The 15095-nt window shown below is 39.4% G+C and overlaps 1 protein-coding gene across 1 annotated transcript in view; it reads left to right on the forward strand.

Annotated features, from left to right (window-relative positions):
* The window catches only part of KIF21A (kinesin family member 21A), a 157948-nt gene extending 143736 nt beyond the window's left edge, over positions 1–14212 (forward strand). Inside the window, 6 exon segments of the mRNA XM_032803988.2 lie at positions 183–363; positions 1874–2038; positions 3583–3700; positions 5926–6096; positions 9476–9675; positions 12939–14212. Coding sequence (XP_032659879.1) covers positions 183–363; positions 1874–2038; positions 3583–3700; positions 5926–6096; positions 9476–9675; positions 12939–13032 — 929 coding nt within the window. The 3' untranslated portion in view covers positions 13033–14212.
* The last annotated feature ends 883 nt before the right edge of the window (positions 14213–15095 follow it).

Genomic DNA, 15095 nt, shown 5'->3' on the forward strand with positions numbered 1-15095 from the left:
GACAAAGCCCTGGGATGATTTAGTTGGGAATTGGTCCTGCTTTGAGCAGGGGGTTGGACTAGATGACCTCCTGAGGTCCCTTCCAACCCTGACATTCTATGATTCTATGATATATAAACATAACTATACATTTTTATATGGAGAAAAATAAACACATTTTCTCTTCTGTGTGTCTTTTTTAGATCGCACTTGTAAAGTATGGAATCTGGTAACTGGACAAGAGATTATGTCTCTCGGAAGTCATCCTAACAATGTTGTATCTGTAAAATATTGCAACTATACTAGCCTGGTCTTCACAATTTCAACATCTTATATTAAGGTGTGGGACATCCGCGATTCTGCCAGATGTATTCGGACGTTGACGTAAGTGACTTAAATCTCAAATGGCAGAGAGCTGAATGATTCTTAATTTTAAATAAAATTTCATTAGTCTTAATAAGAGAAGATGTAAAGATCATGTTTTATGTATGGACTGCAAAGAAACCAATGCAAGGGCTCAAACTCCCTGAACAGACTCCCATTGACTTTAAACCTGGACTTTAGGGGTAGATTCACACTGTCTAGGGAAAAGGAAAGTGTTGTGAGGTTTTTCTTTTTCTGTGTTCCACTGAGAAAAAACAGCTTTGCCTTTAACTTCAGGGTTTTTTCAGCCCTCAGATGGCATTTTGGTCTTGGTTGAGTGAGTTGAGTCTTTACACGATAGTTCTATTCAGTTTTAAAGGTATAGGAGGAGGTTTTTATGGGGATACTTAGAACCCTAACCAAACTTGAATCTTTCTCTACCTTGTCTTTAAATACAAGAGTTTCAGGTGAGGATTCTGTATTAAGGCTAGTTTAAAAACACTATCATTCAAAAGTCAGAGCTAATATTTGAAGGGACCCCATTTTCTGAGTGAACTTAAAAATACTAGCATCTCACTTGAGATTGCATCTTAGTGCTGGCTAGTGGGGATGTAGAAATAGAGGAGGGATATGTGTTCGACAAACTAGGAAGGGGATTGTATGAGTTCTGGGGAGAGAGCAAGGGGAAGGGTTTGGGAGGGGAGTAGGAGTCACTGGGTTGCTTGTGGGAAGAGCAAAGGAGGCAGCTACCAAGAACTGCAGATGCCATGAAACTATCAGCTCTGCAAGCTTTGATCTGAGGCCTCTCTTATAGTATCACTACAGGGTTAAGGTAACCCCTTTTGTTGCTGTTGTCTATATGTACTGTTTATCACTTTATCCACCACTCCATTGCAACCACCTGTATGGTGCAACACAGCAGTCATTTTTTGTCAGTATAAATACACAACAGTTTTTAGGAAGAGAAATCAGTTTAGCCAATTGAAACAACAGAAATGTAGTGAGCAGAATGTACTTATCTAAGCTAGAATTTGGCCAGAATATCAGGGTTAACATCTCTACTCTTGCAAAAATATGCCACTGAATCTTATATCTCAATTTGTCAGGAAGTTGGCATTTCCAATGGTACCATGACCCTATTGTTGTGCTGGGGATGAATCAACAGGCAGACAGTCAGCATGTGTTAGAGAGAAGAATGTCACCTCCTGAATAATCAGCACCTGGGCTTTTTCCTGAAAGTCTCCCATCCAAGTACTTACCAGGCTGATCCTGCCTAGTTTGAGATCCCAGTCACAGGTCAATGTAGTACAAATGCATAGCTTGTTGGTGCCAGCCTCTTTATGGTTGCAGACTCAGTAATATTTATTTATAATATGTGGAAACTTCAATTTTTTTAAATCCATGTATAGAGTGTTTCTGTGGATTTGCCTATATTATTCAGCATTCAAAATAGGTGTGTAGTTCTTCTACATTCAAATAAGCATGCTTATTTTTAAACAAAATGTAACAGTCTCTTTTTGGCAATATCCAGGTCTTCAGGCCAGGTCATGTCGGGTGATGGTTGTTCTGGAAGCACTAACAGAACAGTAACTATTCCTGCTGGAGAAAACCAGATCAACCAAATTGCACTAAATCCAACAGGCACTTTCCTCTATGCAGCTTCTGGAAATGCAGTGAGAATGTGGGACCTTAAAAGGTACATAACTTAGGCAAAATATAATATTCTCTAGATATTTACCAGAATATATGACAAAGGTAGCACCAGGATGCTTCCTGTTCGTGAGGCAATATCAATGTCTTGGGCTGAACAAGCTCGTAGGTCAAAGTCCAAGGGATTAATTAGTCCACACTATGGTTATTACTGACTCAATACAACACACTCTGAAGCTATTGCTTAATTACTAGTAGGCTGAGTCTTTGAATTAAACATTGACTTTTTAAATGAGTGGAAAAGAATAAAAACGGGGTTGAAAAGTTAATTTCAAATGAAAAGCATACAACCTTATTCGTTGGCCTTTCTTAACTTCCCAGTCATTTCCCTCTGCTTTCCTTCTTCGTTCCTTATCTCCTTTCCCTGCTCCCCATTCCTGCCTTCCCTACAGGTCAGCAAACTAAAATTTATGTGATAAGAGGGGAGGAAACCACAGAAGCAAAGAAAATGGGGCTGTGAGATTGTGGAAATGGGTTTAAAAACCTTTTGCCTCATTTTCTGCATTCCTTGCATCTCTCCTCCCTGCTACCCCCAGATCAGCAAAGCCTTCCCCTCAGAATAATGGTCACTGTGTATGCACTGAGATAATTCCAGCCCCACACAACCCCAGTTCAGTTCTGAAATACAACTCAAAACAAACACACATAGTTTGATACTGCCAACCCTTAATGCTCGAATACTCACTCATGCCTCAGTCGTCCAGTGAGTTATGTGTAGGTAGCACCCTTTTTAAGTGAATGGTGCTCTCTGAGGAGCTCATTGTAGAATCAGAGCCATAGCAGGCACTTTGCCTGGTAGTGAGAATCTGCAGGATCAGACCTATATATAGCAGCTGCAGTGGAAAGAAGAGTCATTTTCTGTTCAGTCGAAATGAGTCAGAAGTAAGCAGTTTGAAAATGGCACAAGTGAAAAGACAGATTAGGGTAGCCCACTAGGGTACAGAGACTTGCATATTTAAGGTAGTTACTGAAAAATGATTTTGCTATTGCCTGCATTCAAACTAGTAATGGCTATCACCCAATGAGAGCAGCTGGATTTATTTAATATATGGTAATTAAAAATAACTAGACAGTGGTTATGCAAATCAGAATACAGACACAGAAATAGTCAGAATGCAAAGACTAGCTAATGTGGAGATAATTGCCTGTAGTTAGAATTATCTGACATAAAAGTAGATTTTCAAACAAGTTAAGCATGTATTTATTTACATGATTGGGCATGTTTATTGGGTAAATTTCCATGTGTGGTGGGAGTGGAAAGGTGGAGAAGATATCTGGAAAACTTGTGAAGAAAAGAGCAAAAAGGCAGAATTTGGCCAGAAACTGTCTGTGCTATAAAACTGTATAAATAGATCATATTTTTCAGCATATCCAATGGAAGTAATAAACCCCCAAATCCCCACAGGGTGTCACGCTTTTGAAAACAGAGCTGCAGACTCTCTATATCCAGGTTTAAAGCTGGTTAAAAATTAAGAATATTCTTCATCACATTACCCCGCCTCACATTCACTCCTTTTCTTATTCTTAAAGATTCCAGTCTACAGGAAAGTTAACTGGTCACCTAGGCCCTGTCATGTGCCTTACTGTAGACCGCATTTCCAATGGACAAGATCTTATCATCACTGGCTCAAAGGATCACTATATAAAGGTAATACATCTTAGTATTAACATTTTCTCCTTTATTGTATTTTCACTTGACTGGTAGGGGCAGGGTTTAGGATTAGTGTCACTTCCATTTTCTACCTTCCTCTCCCAACATCCCCAAAAATGGCAGCCCACATGGAAAATCGTATATCATGTAATGCATATGAATATGTTTATTAATAATACCAATTTTATAGCACTTCCATCTAACAATGGCCCCATCTCAAAAAGTATATAACAGAAACAGTCTGATGAAGGGCAACAGCAATTTTTAGACTCTGAGAAAGATTTCCATATAAAGAGAAATTAAAATATTAGGGCAGTATCAAAAGTGAGAAGATGAATAAGTAGTGACATAATAGATATACACAAAATATTGAACTGTGTACAGAGGTTAAATCAGGAGATCTCTTCCTGATGCACTGAATGATGAAGGGATCCTGAGGAGAAAATAGCATGTGGTCATGTAGTTAAATACTGTACATTATGCACGCCCAGACAATGGCAGAATTAAGGTTATGCAGGCTACCTTAATTCTAGTGTTTTCTAAATTTTGAGTGCCTGACTTTGCCACCCAAATAGCTTCCTTTTCATGTCATTGTATTTGTATTGTAAAATGTTGTCAAATTAAGTTGGAAAAAGGCCAGCAGGTAAATCCCACTTAATTTAGTGGGAAAGATTTAGTCATACTCTTGAAGGGAGATCCTAAAATATGGAATGTAAACTTAATTTATTTCAGTGGTATGATATGTATTAAAATACTAAGAGCAGAATATACCACTGAAGTGAATGTAATCTTTAGATAAAATTAGCCTTCCATGTCTTTCTGTGACAGATGCATCTGAATTTCTAATTGAATGCCATGCATAATGAATTTTTTAAAAAACAAACCTTTAATTCATTTAAGCTTTTTTAAATTTTATTTTTTACATTCCCAAATAATAATTTTTTCTTATTGTCAAGTTTATTTATTGTAAAGTGCTAGTAAGGTAACAAAGCTGCATGACACAGAGGTTATTTGAATGGAGCTAATGGTCTGTTATTTGAAGAGCCTGCATTCTGGAACCCTGTTCTCAGAGGACTGGGAAGAAGAAAGGTATATGTGGCCCAGCGGAGACATCAATACTTAAAGGGATAGAACACTTTTATAGAAACAAAATTTCTGGAAATTACCACCTTTTCCTGCAACTATCCACCTCTCAACTACAAGACAATGCTTCCACCCTTATGCTCCTCTTGCTGCTGCACACTCCTTCCCTGAGCAGTCAGAAATTACTAACGGGTTGTCTGCAAAGATATTGAGGCTGAGAGGAGAGATGTTCCTTTGCTGCAGAGCAAATAAATATTGGGCATTGGTTATTGATATTTGGACACATTTTTATAATACAATTAGAAGATTATCCATTGATCACCTAGTGAGTTAGCACTTCTGAATAATTCCCACTTGCAGTGAATTCTGTGAAGCTCTGCTACATTAATGGAGTGGGGCTCTGCCACATAATTTATGTGCGCCACCATATTCTGGGTCTTGCCTATAAGGAATTAAACTCTTCAGCTGTTTCCCAAGTGTTCCCCTATAAATCATTCATGGTGGGTATGTCTACACTACAATGCAAGCCCAGATTCAAACTCAGGCTCAAGCCTAACCCCTCCTGTATACACACAAATGATGCCAGCTGAAGGTTTGGCTCAAGGTTTACCACAGATCTCATGGGAGTGGAGGTGCTGAGCCTGAGTCAAGCTGGGACCCATGGTTCAAGCCCTATTGTTTTGCAGTTTAGACAGTCTCACTGGACTCGTGCTCTGGAAGTCCACCAAAGGGATTCCTCAAACCAACAAGCCGACTTTCTTTGTCCTATGGACAGTCAAGTTTGGTGGACAGTCCCAAGTTTCCCACACAGCACCACAAACAAAGGGCTAGAGCAGCACATTTTGGAGGGCACTAAAACTGGGTTATGGGTTGGATTCGGGCCCACATGAGTCCAACTTTCAAGGTAGGTATTGGAACCCCTGGAATTACAAAATGAGCGTAGATGCTCAAGCCCTAGGTTAACAAACTCAGGGTCTGCTAACTCGAGTTCTGCTAAACCTGAGCTTATATTACATTATCCCTGAATAAATTCAAGATAGCTACATGGTAGAAGTGAAATGAGTTCTCTGATTTATTTTGTTAATTGCCTGCCAAAAGCAGATAGCATGTCTGAATATTTATTGCTATTCTTGTTCTAGATGTTTGATGTAACTGAAGGGGCCCTTGGAACTGTTAGTCCAACACACAATTTTGAACCACCTCATTATGATGGGATTGAAGCACTTACTATCATTGGAGACACCCTTTTTAGTGGGTCCAGAGATAATGGAATAAAGAAATGGGATTTAGCTCAAAAAGACCTGCTTCAGGTAATGTAAAATCAGGTGGATGATCTGATGATTTTGTTGTAGTACTTTTGTGTGTATTTCATATTTTATAAATGAACACTCGATTTGTGCTGAGCCTGTCATTACCTACTTTTCTGCTGCAGTTTTTAATTTGTTAGGTAAGTATATTGCTCAAATAAACTGGACATGTAAAGCTGCTCTTTTTACTAGGAACACGATTGCTTTCCTCTGTAGTGGAAGTGGAATGTCAGAAGACTGACAGTGAAGTGGTTTGTACTCCATTAGTATAGCACAGAACATGTACGTTAATTGGTTAGCTTCAAGAGCATTGTTATAAACAAATGAAATCACATCCTCATGGAATATTCATCTTAACTTTCTTGTGCTCTGAACTGGTTTATTAACATCAGTATTGTGGACAGTGTGGAGAATATTGAATTGAGGAGTAATTAATGAACAAAATTTTTAGTGTTTCCTAAGTAACAATTGTTACAAATCGGATTTCAGAGCATTTTCACTATATATCCTTGGTTTTACTTACAACTTCCAAAAACATTCTTTTTGTCTGAAATGTTTTCTTATGTGGTCTCAACTGAAAAGACATACATATGTATGTGTGTGTATGTAAAATTATAGCTATAATGTTTCAAAACATTTCTTTAGATCCATTCATCTTGAAAAAAATGTTTGTCACTCTAAAAAAAATTGTCATTTATTTATTTAGGATAAAAACAATAGAACTTTGAAGTGTGGCTTAAGTGATTTTCAGTCTGGAGTATCTCCACAATCAAACTAAAAAAATGTTGCTTGGACAATAGCTCTAAAAGTCATTGGAAAAATTAACCTCTGAGCAGAGCCTAATTTGGTTTTGGTTTTTTCCCTATGACATACAGCACATTCTTTTGACAGACCTTTTATTTAAAACATTTTGAGTGAGATTCTGTTCTGCAGCACATAACTGAGAGCCTCAGGGCTAAGGCAGCTTTAAGTCACCTTTTGCGACCTCCTGATTCTAGGCTGCTTCAAGGGCTGGAGAAGCCGCTGACATTACTGGAGGCCTGTCTAAACCTCCCTGGGCTGCTGTATGGGCTGCAACTCCACAAGACTCTGCCGCTATGGCAGGGCTTGAGGAAGTCCTTGAGACAAGAGACAAAATTATTTAGGCAAGTCAAAACTAAAGAAGATGTGAAAAGCAGCAAATCTGATAAAAAGAAATACTTATTTTACACTGTGCACAATTCATCTGTGGAACTGATTGCCACGACATATCATTCATGCCAAGTGCTTAGCAGAGCTTAGCAATTCTTGAAAAAGTATTGGATGTCTATATAGGTAACGAAAACATCCACAGTTACATCAATGAGGATTAAAATAAACAGAAGTTATTCCTTCAGGGCATAAGAGACCCACTAACTGATAAGGTTAAGAGGAAACTTCCTGGGTGGGCAGGTTATTTTATAATTGTGTCTTGCATGTTTTTTTGTGCCTTTCTCTGAAACTACTGGTTAGATCTGATATGGCAATTCCTATTTTCCTATGTTATGCAACCTTATGAGTACTTTAAACTTAGGAGTTAAAGTACAGAAATTCAGATTCCCACAATAACATTTATGCAGCTGTGTTTGTACGTATGTACATCCATATGTTTTATAGCATACATTTGACCATATAAATAAAAAATAGAGTAAGCTACACATTTAACAACAAAAATGGGTAGAATAGGAAAAAGAATATTATATATGCATAATATGAGCAAATTAATGTTGTGAGAATCATAACTTCTGCATTTCCAGACTCATTAAAATATTGTGTAATGTGAACTTTGCACTGATATATTCACATATATAATTACGTTAATGTTTGTAACAGTATGTAGAGTGCACTCTTTCTCTATGCTATAGTGATTTACTGTATAATGAGCTGGATGTATTCCAGTGTACCACAGGCAATATATTTTATGCTTTCTCATAGAAGATGTATATTTTGTTGATTTTAGTACATATCCTGTTATCTTTATAATTTAATTGTTAAATTCAGAACAGCATGACAGAGCTCAAAAAGGGTTAACCTTAACTTCTATTTTTTCCCACAAATACTGCTTCAGAATATGTTATGTGTTTATCTGCAAATGTGAGCAACCCAAAAGGGATTGGATTGAGTGATACAGTTGTACTGAATTTTAACGTAAGAAATTAAAAGAATTGATGTTGCTTTTTCAATGCCTGAATATATTTAGAAAACAATTGGAGACATTTTAGAGAGCAGCGTTGTAAGAATAGAAGGTAAATATCACTGAATGCCAGGACTTCCAGTTCTGAGATCGTTAGGGGAGGCTGGACACTTAATATAAGAGCTTACTTATGCTTTCAGGTTTTTTGGTGGAGTCTTTTATTTACTTATTTTTGCTCTACCTAATGTCTCAGCCACTTGGAAGCTCTGCAAATAAGTTTAGCAATAATTTTATAACCTGATGGCATATATTGTATTATATAACCTTTTCTGGCAATAAAAATACCCTGGTTTGTAATGTTGTATGTGTTCTCATTGTGTACTACATGGTTAGGTCTGCTCTTGACTGTTTTGGGCATGACTATTCCAGAGAGGGAGAAAAGTGGAGTCAGAAGCCAAAGCTAAAGTTGCTCTAAAATGTGGTTGTGTTGGAAATTATGGCCCAAGCCTCTTCCCATTGAAGTCAATGGGAGCAGGCTTGGGCCATTAGTTCACTGCTCTTGGTCTCAAATGAATGTTATTGGCATCCTGTTTGGGTACCGTTTTGCTTTCTGAATCAGCAGTGTCTCGCCTTACTAAAGGAAGAATGTATTTTTAATGAATGTTCCTCAGATCTATTTCTAATACATAGAAGGGAGAGGGGAAAAGCTTTAGACAGTTTCACAGTTCCTTAACTATTTCTATACAGCTGGTAAGCATTTTACACATTTGCATCTTTAGGGGTCATTTTCTTTAGTCTGAAATTTTTCTACAGTCCCACGATTTGTTTTATATGCTTATCAGTAAAATGCAGAACCTGAACGTTGAAATATACAAATATTCTGTATCTACAACTAAAGTCTCTTGAAATGCAGCATGTATGGACTGAGCAGGTAGATATCAGAGTCAGTACTGTGCATAGGGGATTTTATTCCTGTTCTGCGATAACACTTTGCATTTCACACATTCAAAATTATGTACAAATGCTGACTAATGTAATGGTAGAAAAGCTTTATCCCTGTTTTACAGAAAGAGAAAGTGAAGCAGAGAAGTTGTGACGTACCACATAGCTAGTCTGTTGCAGAGCTGGGAAACTGGGATTAGAACTCAGAACTTCCTGATGCCTAAACCTGTGCTCATTCCTGTGCCCACTCTGCCTTGTATCATGATTTGTGTATCATTTGTTTTTCAGCAAGTTCCTAATGCACACAAGGACTGGGTGTGCGCTCTTGGACTGGTGCCTGGCTCCTCTGTTCTTCTCAGTGGCTGTAGAGGAGGTATTCTAAAGCTCTGGAATGTGGATACATTCACACCAGTAGGAGAGATGCGGGGACATGACAGTCCTATAAATGCTATCTGCACCAACTCCAGCCACATTTTTACAGCAGCAGAGTGAGTTTGTGTTCTAATGTTTTCCATACATGCTTCTTTCTCTTTCTTCATGTGTAACTCAAATTCTGCACAAACAAATGAATTCAAAGCACTCACAAGTGTGCTAGTCACATAAAAGCTAGGTCCATACTTCAAATTGCTTACAGACTGTAATATGCTATGGAGATCTCAGGCCATCCACTGCTAGAATATGGCACCAGAAAATTCCCATAGACCAGGAGACAACCCAAAATGTCATGCTTTTGTGACGCAAATGCACAATATATGTGCTAAGCAGAAACTCTGAATATGGCAACTTTTTACTGTCCTCCTTTCATGTCTTAATGTGAATACTCTAGTGAGGAATGCATTATTAGGTAGAAGTGAGAAATGTCGATGATTAGTGACAAAGGGGCAGATCTTCTCATTGCACTCCCAGTATCTGAGAGCCTGAGATAGAAAGATAGGCATGTTTAGGTAGAAGCAACATAAATGGAATCACTCCCTTACTCTTGTGGAAAAATCAAACATACTGAAGACACTATAAACAAGAAAAGTGTCTAATTCTAGAGAAAATGCAGGCATCTGCATCAGAGCCTAGGCGGACAGTAACTAAGGTGAGCACAGGGCCTGCCAAGGCCAAAATTGTTATTTATTGAGGCACCCAACTTTAAGAAATACTGAGCTGCCACAGCTCATTGATTGGGAGCTGTTGGAGGTCTGCATTTATAAAAGTCAGGCCACATATATTTAGGTGCCTAAATATGGGTGTAAGTGTTTCATATGTATTTATGTTTGAAAATGTTGGTTATATACATTTATCATACATAAATCTGATGTCTGTGTGCTTAGATTTTAAATAATAAGACTATCCCAGGCTCTAGTTACCCTTATGCCTCATTAATAACACAATAAAATCCTGGCAGTGTTAATAATTCCAACAGGCAGCCAGGCACCTGCAGATATTCCTTTCTTCATCATTGTGGGAAGCAAAGCCTTAGCTTTGGCAAAAGCCCGGTCAAACAAATATCACAGTCACCAAAGTTGGACTATTTCAGGTCAAGGGAGGGCATAAATTCCAGAGTTTAGAGCCCTGCCAGCTGACCCTAGCCTTTTATAAAGACAGGAATATAAGAAATGTGTATATGCGAAGATACAGTATGTGACGTAAGTAAACAATTACCGTAAATACTCCATCATAAGCCAGTTCGTTTATAAGCCGACTCCCCCCAAGATGGATAAGTAAAAATGGAAACTTTTTATGACCCATTCATAAGCTAACCCTATAATTCAGGGGTCAGCAAACTTTGGCTCCCGGGCCATCAGGATAAGCCACTGGTGGGCTGAGGTGGTTTGTTTAGCTTGAGCGTCCACAGGCACAGAAGTAAACCTGACCCCAACCTCCCCTCCCCCCCCCCAACCAAAAAAAAAATATCCCCATCAGTTGCTATCCTGGCCCATCAGGGTAAGCCACTGGTGGGCTGGGACACTTTGTTTACTTAGGTTGGGCCTATGGGTAAACAACACCAAGTCCACATTAGTCCCTGTCCAGCACATACAGTTTATCGGGATGCTCCTGGACACAATGTTGGCCAGGGCCTCTCTCCCTCCAGATAAATTCCAGACCCTGAAAGGTCTCATTGATTCAGTCACAAGGTTCCTAGTGACAACAGCCAGGGCTTGCCTGCAGCCTTTGGGTCACGTGTTGGAGTGCACGTACGTGGTCCGTCACACCAGACTCAGGATGAGGCCCCTCCAGCTCTGGTTGGCCTCGATTTTCTCCCAGGCCACAGACAGGATGGACAAGGTCCTCACCATGCCGGACTCTGTGATCACCTGCCTGGGTTGGGGGGCCCATGTGGAGAACTTTCAGACCCAAGGCCTGTGGTCGGCTCAAGACCTGACCCAACATATAAACGTCGAGGAGCTCAGGGCGATGCAGCTGGAGTGTTTGGCCTTCCGCTTGCATCTGGAGGGCAAGGTAGTCAAGGTCCTCACGGACAGCATGGCCTTGATGTTCTATATCAACAAGCAAGGCGGGGCCTGATCCTTGGCCCTCTGCCACGAAGCCCTCAGGCTATGGGATTTCTGTATAGTCCATGACATCTGCCTGAAGGCCTTCCACCTGCTGGGTGCCCGGAATGCGAGGGCGGATCACTTGAGCAGGGACTTTTCCTCACAACCGAGTGGTCCCTCCACCGGGATGTGGCCCACCGGCTCTTCTGAAGGTGGAGAACTCCCCAGGTGGATCTATTCATGACCTGGCAGGACCGGCGATGCCCCCGGTTCTGCTCCAGGGGAGACCTGGAGAGGGGTGCTGTCTCCAATGCCTTTGTCCTGGCCTGGTCAGGCTGACTTCTCTATGCCTTTCCTCCATTCCCTCTAATCAGCAGGGTCCTGGAGAAGATAAAAGACAAACAAGGCCCGCATCCTCCTCGTTGCTTTGGTGTGGCCCAGGCAGCATTGGTACTAGACCCTCACGGACCTGGCGGTAGCTCCGCAGTGGCCATTGCCGCTCCACCCAGACCTGCTCTCTCAGGACTAGGACTGCCTCCTCTATCCCAACCTAGCAGCTCTTCACCTCACAGCGTGACTGCTCAGTGGCTAGGTCGTGAGGAAAGGACATGCTCGGAACAGGTTCAGCATGTCCTTGAAAGTAGACGGCCCTCCACTCGCCACTCTTATTTGTCAAAGTGGTCCCAGTTTTCTAGGTTGGTGGCAGACCAAGGTGTTTCCCCTGTAGCTGCCCCGATCCGGCTTATTCTGGTTTACCTCCTCCACCTGAAGGCCCAGGGCCTGGCACCCTCGTCAGTCGGGGTGCACCTGGCAGCCATATCGGCCTTCCGTCTGCTGGTGCCAGGGGCACATGGTATTTTCCCATGCTCTGACTGGCCTATTCCTTAAGGGTTTGGACCATCTTTTCTGGCACCAGTGCATGTGGCGAGCACACACACCTATTGTGGAATAGACATGAGCAACACATCTCGAAGAACACCAGTTACGGAAAAGGTAACTGTCTTTTGCCGATCCCTATATTAGCTATTCAATTCAATGATTCCATAGAGTTTAAAATCATCAAATTTTGGTGTAGACCTGCTTATAAGCTGACCCCTGCTCTTTGATGCGTCACTTGTTTACCCAAAATATTCAGCTTATGAATGAGTATATAGGTATATATTTAAAACCAACTTCGAATAAATTGACAAGCTAAACATTTCCAGAAACTTGTTTTTTTTTTTCTTTTTTGCTCACTTTTTCTGTTTAATATCACAAATGTTTTACAGTGATCGAACTGTGAGGATCTGGAAAGCTCGCAATCTGCTAGATGGACATATCTCTGATACTGGAGATGCAAATGAAGATATTGCCAGTAATTAAACATGAATTGAAATGATGGGCACAAATGAATACTGTGATAAAATGCTGTGTATTCTTAGTGCACTTTGTTGTGCATTTACTAGGTAAACACTGACAACTGGAATAAACTGGAAAATGCAGCTGAACCCAACTGGTAAATATGTGTTGTATTCTCCTAGAATTGATATCCTCAGAACCCTTGCCCTGTATACTGTATTTAAAAATAGCCTGTTGGTAATATACTTGAGTCTCGCTGATATATCTAATGGCTGGATTTGTGTGCATATATAATAGTTGTAATTTAACAAATTGGAAAGTAATCTGCTCTAATAACAGTCTCAAACCTGTAACCTGAAATACAAAACAAAATACTCTATTGTACTTCACTCTCTCAGACATTCTGATGAGCTGATTTGTATCTTGAGATAACATGGGAATGATGCATACCATACTAAGCCTTTAATTAAACTAGGCCTTGGTTTGAGGTTGTAAAAGGCTACCTATATAGATGTTATAAAAGTAGACTGAATGAAATATCTGAGGAAGTTGTTAGTGTGACAGATATTTTTAATCTGACTGTTTCTGGCTAACAGTGAATGCCATTTGATTTGTGTTAATGTTAGCATATACTCTTTTTGACCAAAGTTGTGTAGCTGTGTATACTCTGTGCTCAGGACTAGAACTAAATTGCTGTTAAATTATGTTTTATTAGTGCTTTGCCTGTATTCTGTAATGAACAGTATTCTTAATGTCATAATAGATGTATATCTTAATCTATTTGTCTTATGAACTTGTTTTAATCATCTCACATTTTCTTTAACAGCAATTTGTCATTCATTTTTATCTAATTTTATATGCTGCTAAAAATATTTCAGATATGCTATGTTTTGCAAACTTGGCTGTGACTATGAGAACTGTAACGCCGGCATTGGAAAAAGCTATGTAAATAGATGGATTGTAAAAAGAGAATATCTTATCTTGTGCCTATGTGGATTTTAAAATGCTGCAGAGTGTGAATATTGAAAGAGAATGTGTAGTTTATCCAGCTGCTCCAAATATTAATTTGTAAATTCTGCAAGTTTTAAAAGTTTATGTAGATTCAAAAACAGTGTTTGGATTTTTATTTTATTTTTTTTTTCCAGAAAATATCAGCCTGTAAATTGTAGCTTATGTAGGTGATGCTTAAATAAACATGTGACTGAATTATTTCTCTGTGCATTTTTCACCATTCTGTCTGTAAAGAATGCATTAATAGAATATACTTCTGAGGCCAAATTTTTTTATGAAAGATAGTTTTACTTTTTTTTAATGCAATAGAATGATATGATGAGTAAAATACTCCATAGATTCTACTTCTGCACCGTTTCATTGTTCTAATTGTCCATTATTATTCATTATGTGTGTTACAATAACACCTAGGAAACTCATCAAGGATTAGGGCCCCATTTTGCTAGGTACAGTACAGACTTGTAACAAAGCAGACATTCCCCACCCCAGAGAGCTCACAATCTAAATTCCAGACATTACACAACAGGACAACAAAACAGACAAAAGCCTTGAAGATTTCTTTTAATTTGAGTTAAATGAATTCCCATCACATTAAATCAATTTGAAAAGTAGATGAAAATTCATAAATCTTCTCACTTAATAATCTTAATTTACTCTGGTTCAGACTTCCAAAGTAATAGCATTGTTAGAGTTAACAGTTCTGTTCAGGTTGTTGGGAAGCATCATTTACACTGAGAGTTTAAGTGCTCATTGTGACTACCAAAAGGGTACATACTCGAAAGATTTAGGACCATATCACACCTTCCCATGGTAAAACCCTTAGATGGCAGCTATGTGTGTGAGTGAGTGTGCCCTCTAGTGTCTGGTCCACAGAGAGCAGAAGGCATCTGGTACTACTCCCATCAGCTGCGGGAGTTCATCTGTAGCTTAAATTGTACTAGAGACCTGTGTTTTTGGAGCTTGAAAGTTCAGGGTTCTAATCCCACTACCCACTTAGGGGTGTGGATTGATGGATGTGAGATTTATATAGTATAGATTTATGTGTAATCTGCAGAACACATTCATTACTAGAAGGT

This window comes from Chelonoidis abingdonii, chromosome 1 (assembly GCF_003597395.2).
Source record: "Chelonoidis abingdonii isolate Lonesome George chromosome 1, CheloAbing_2.0, whole genome shotgun sequence".
Classification (NCBI taxonomy): domain Eukaryota; kingdom Metazoa; phylum Chordata; order Testudines; family Testudinidae; genus Chelonoidis; species Chelonoidis abingdonii.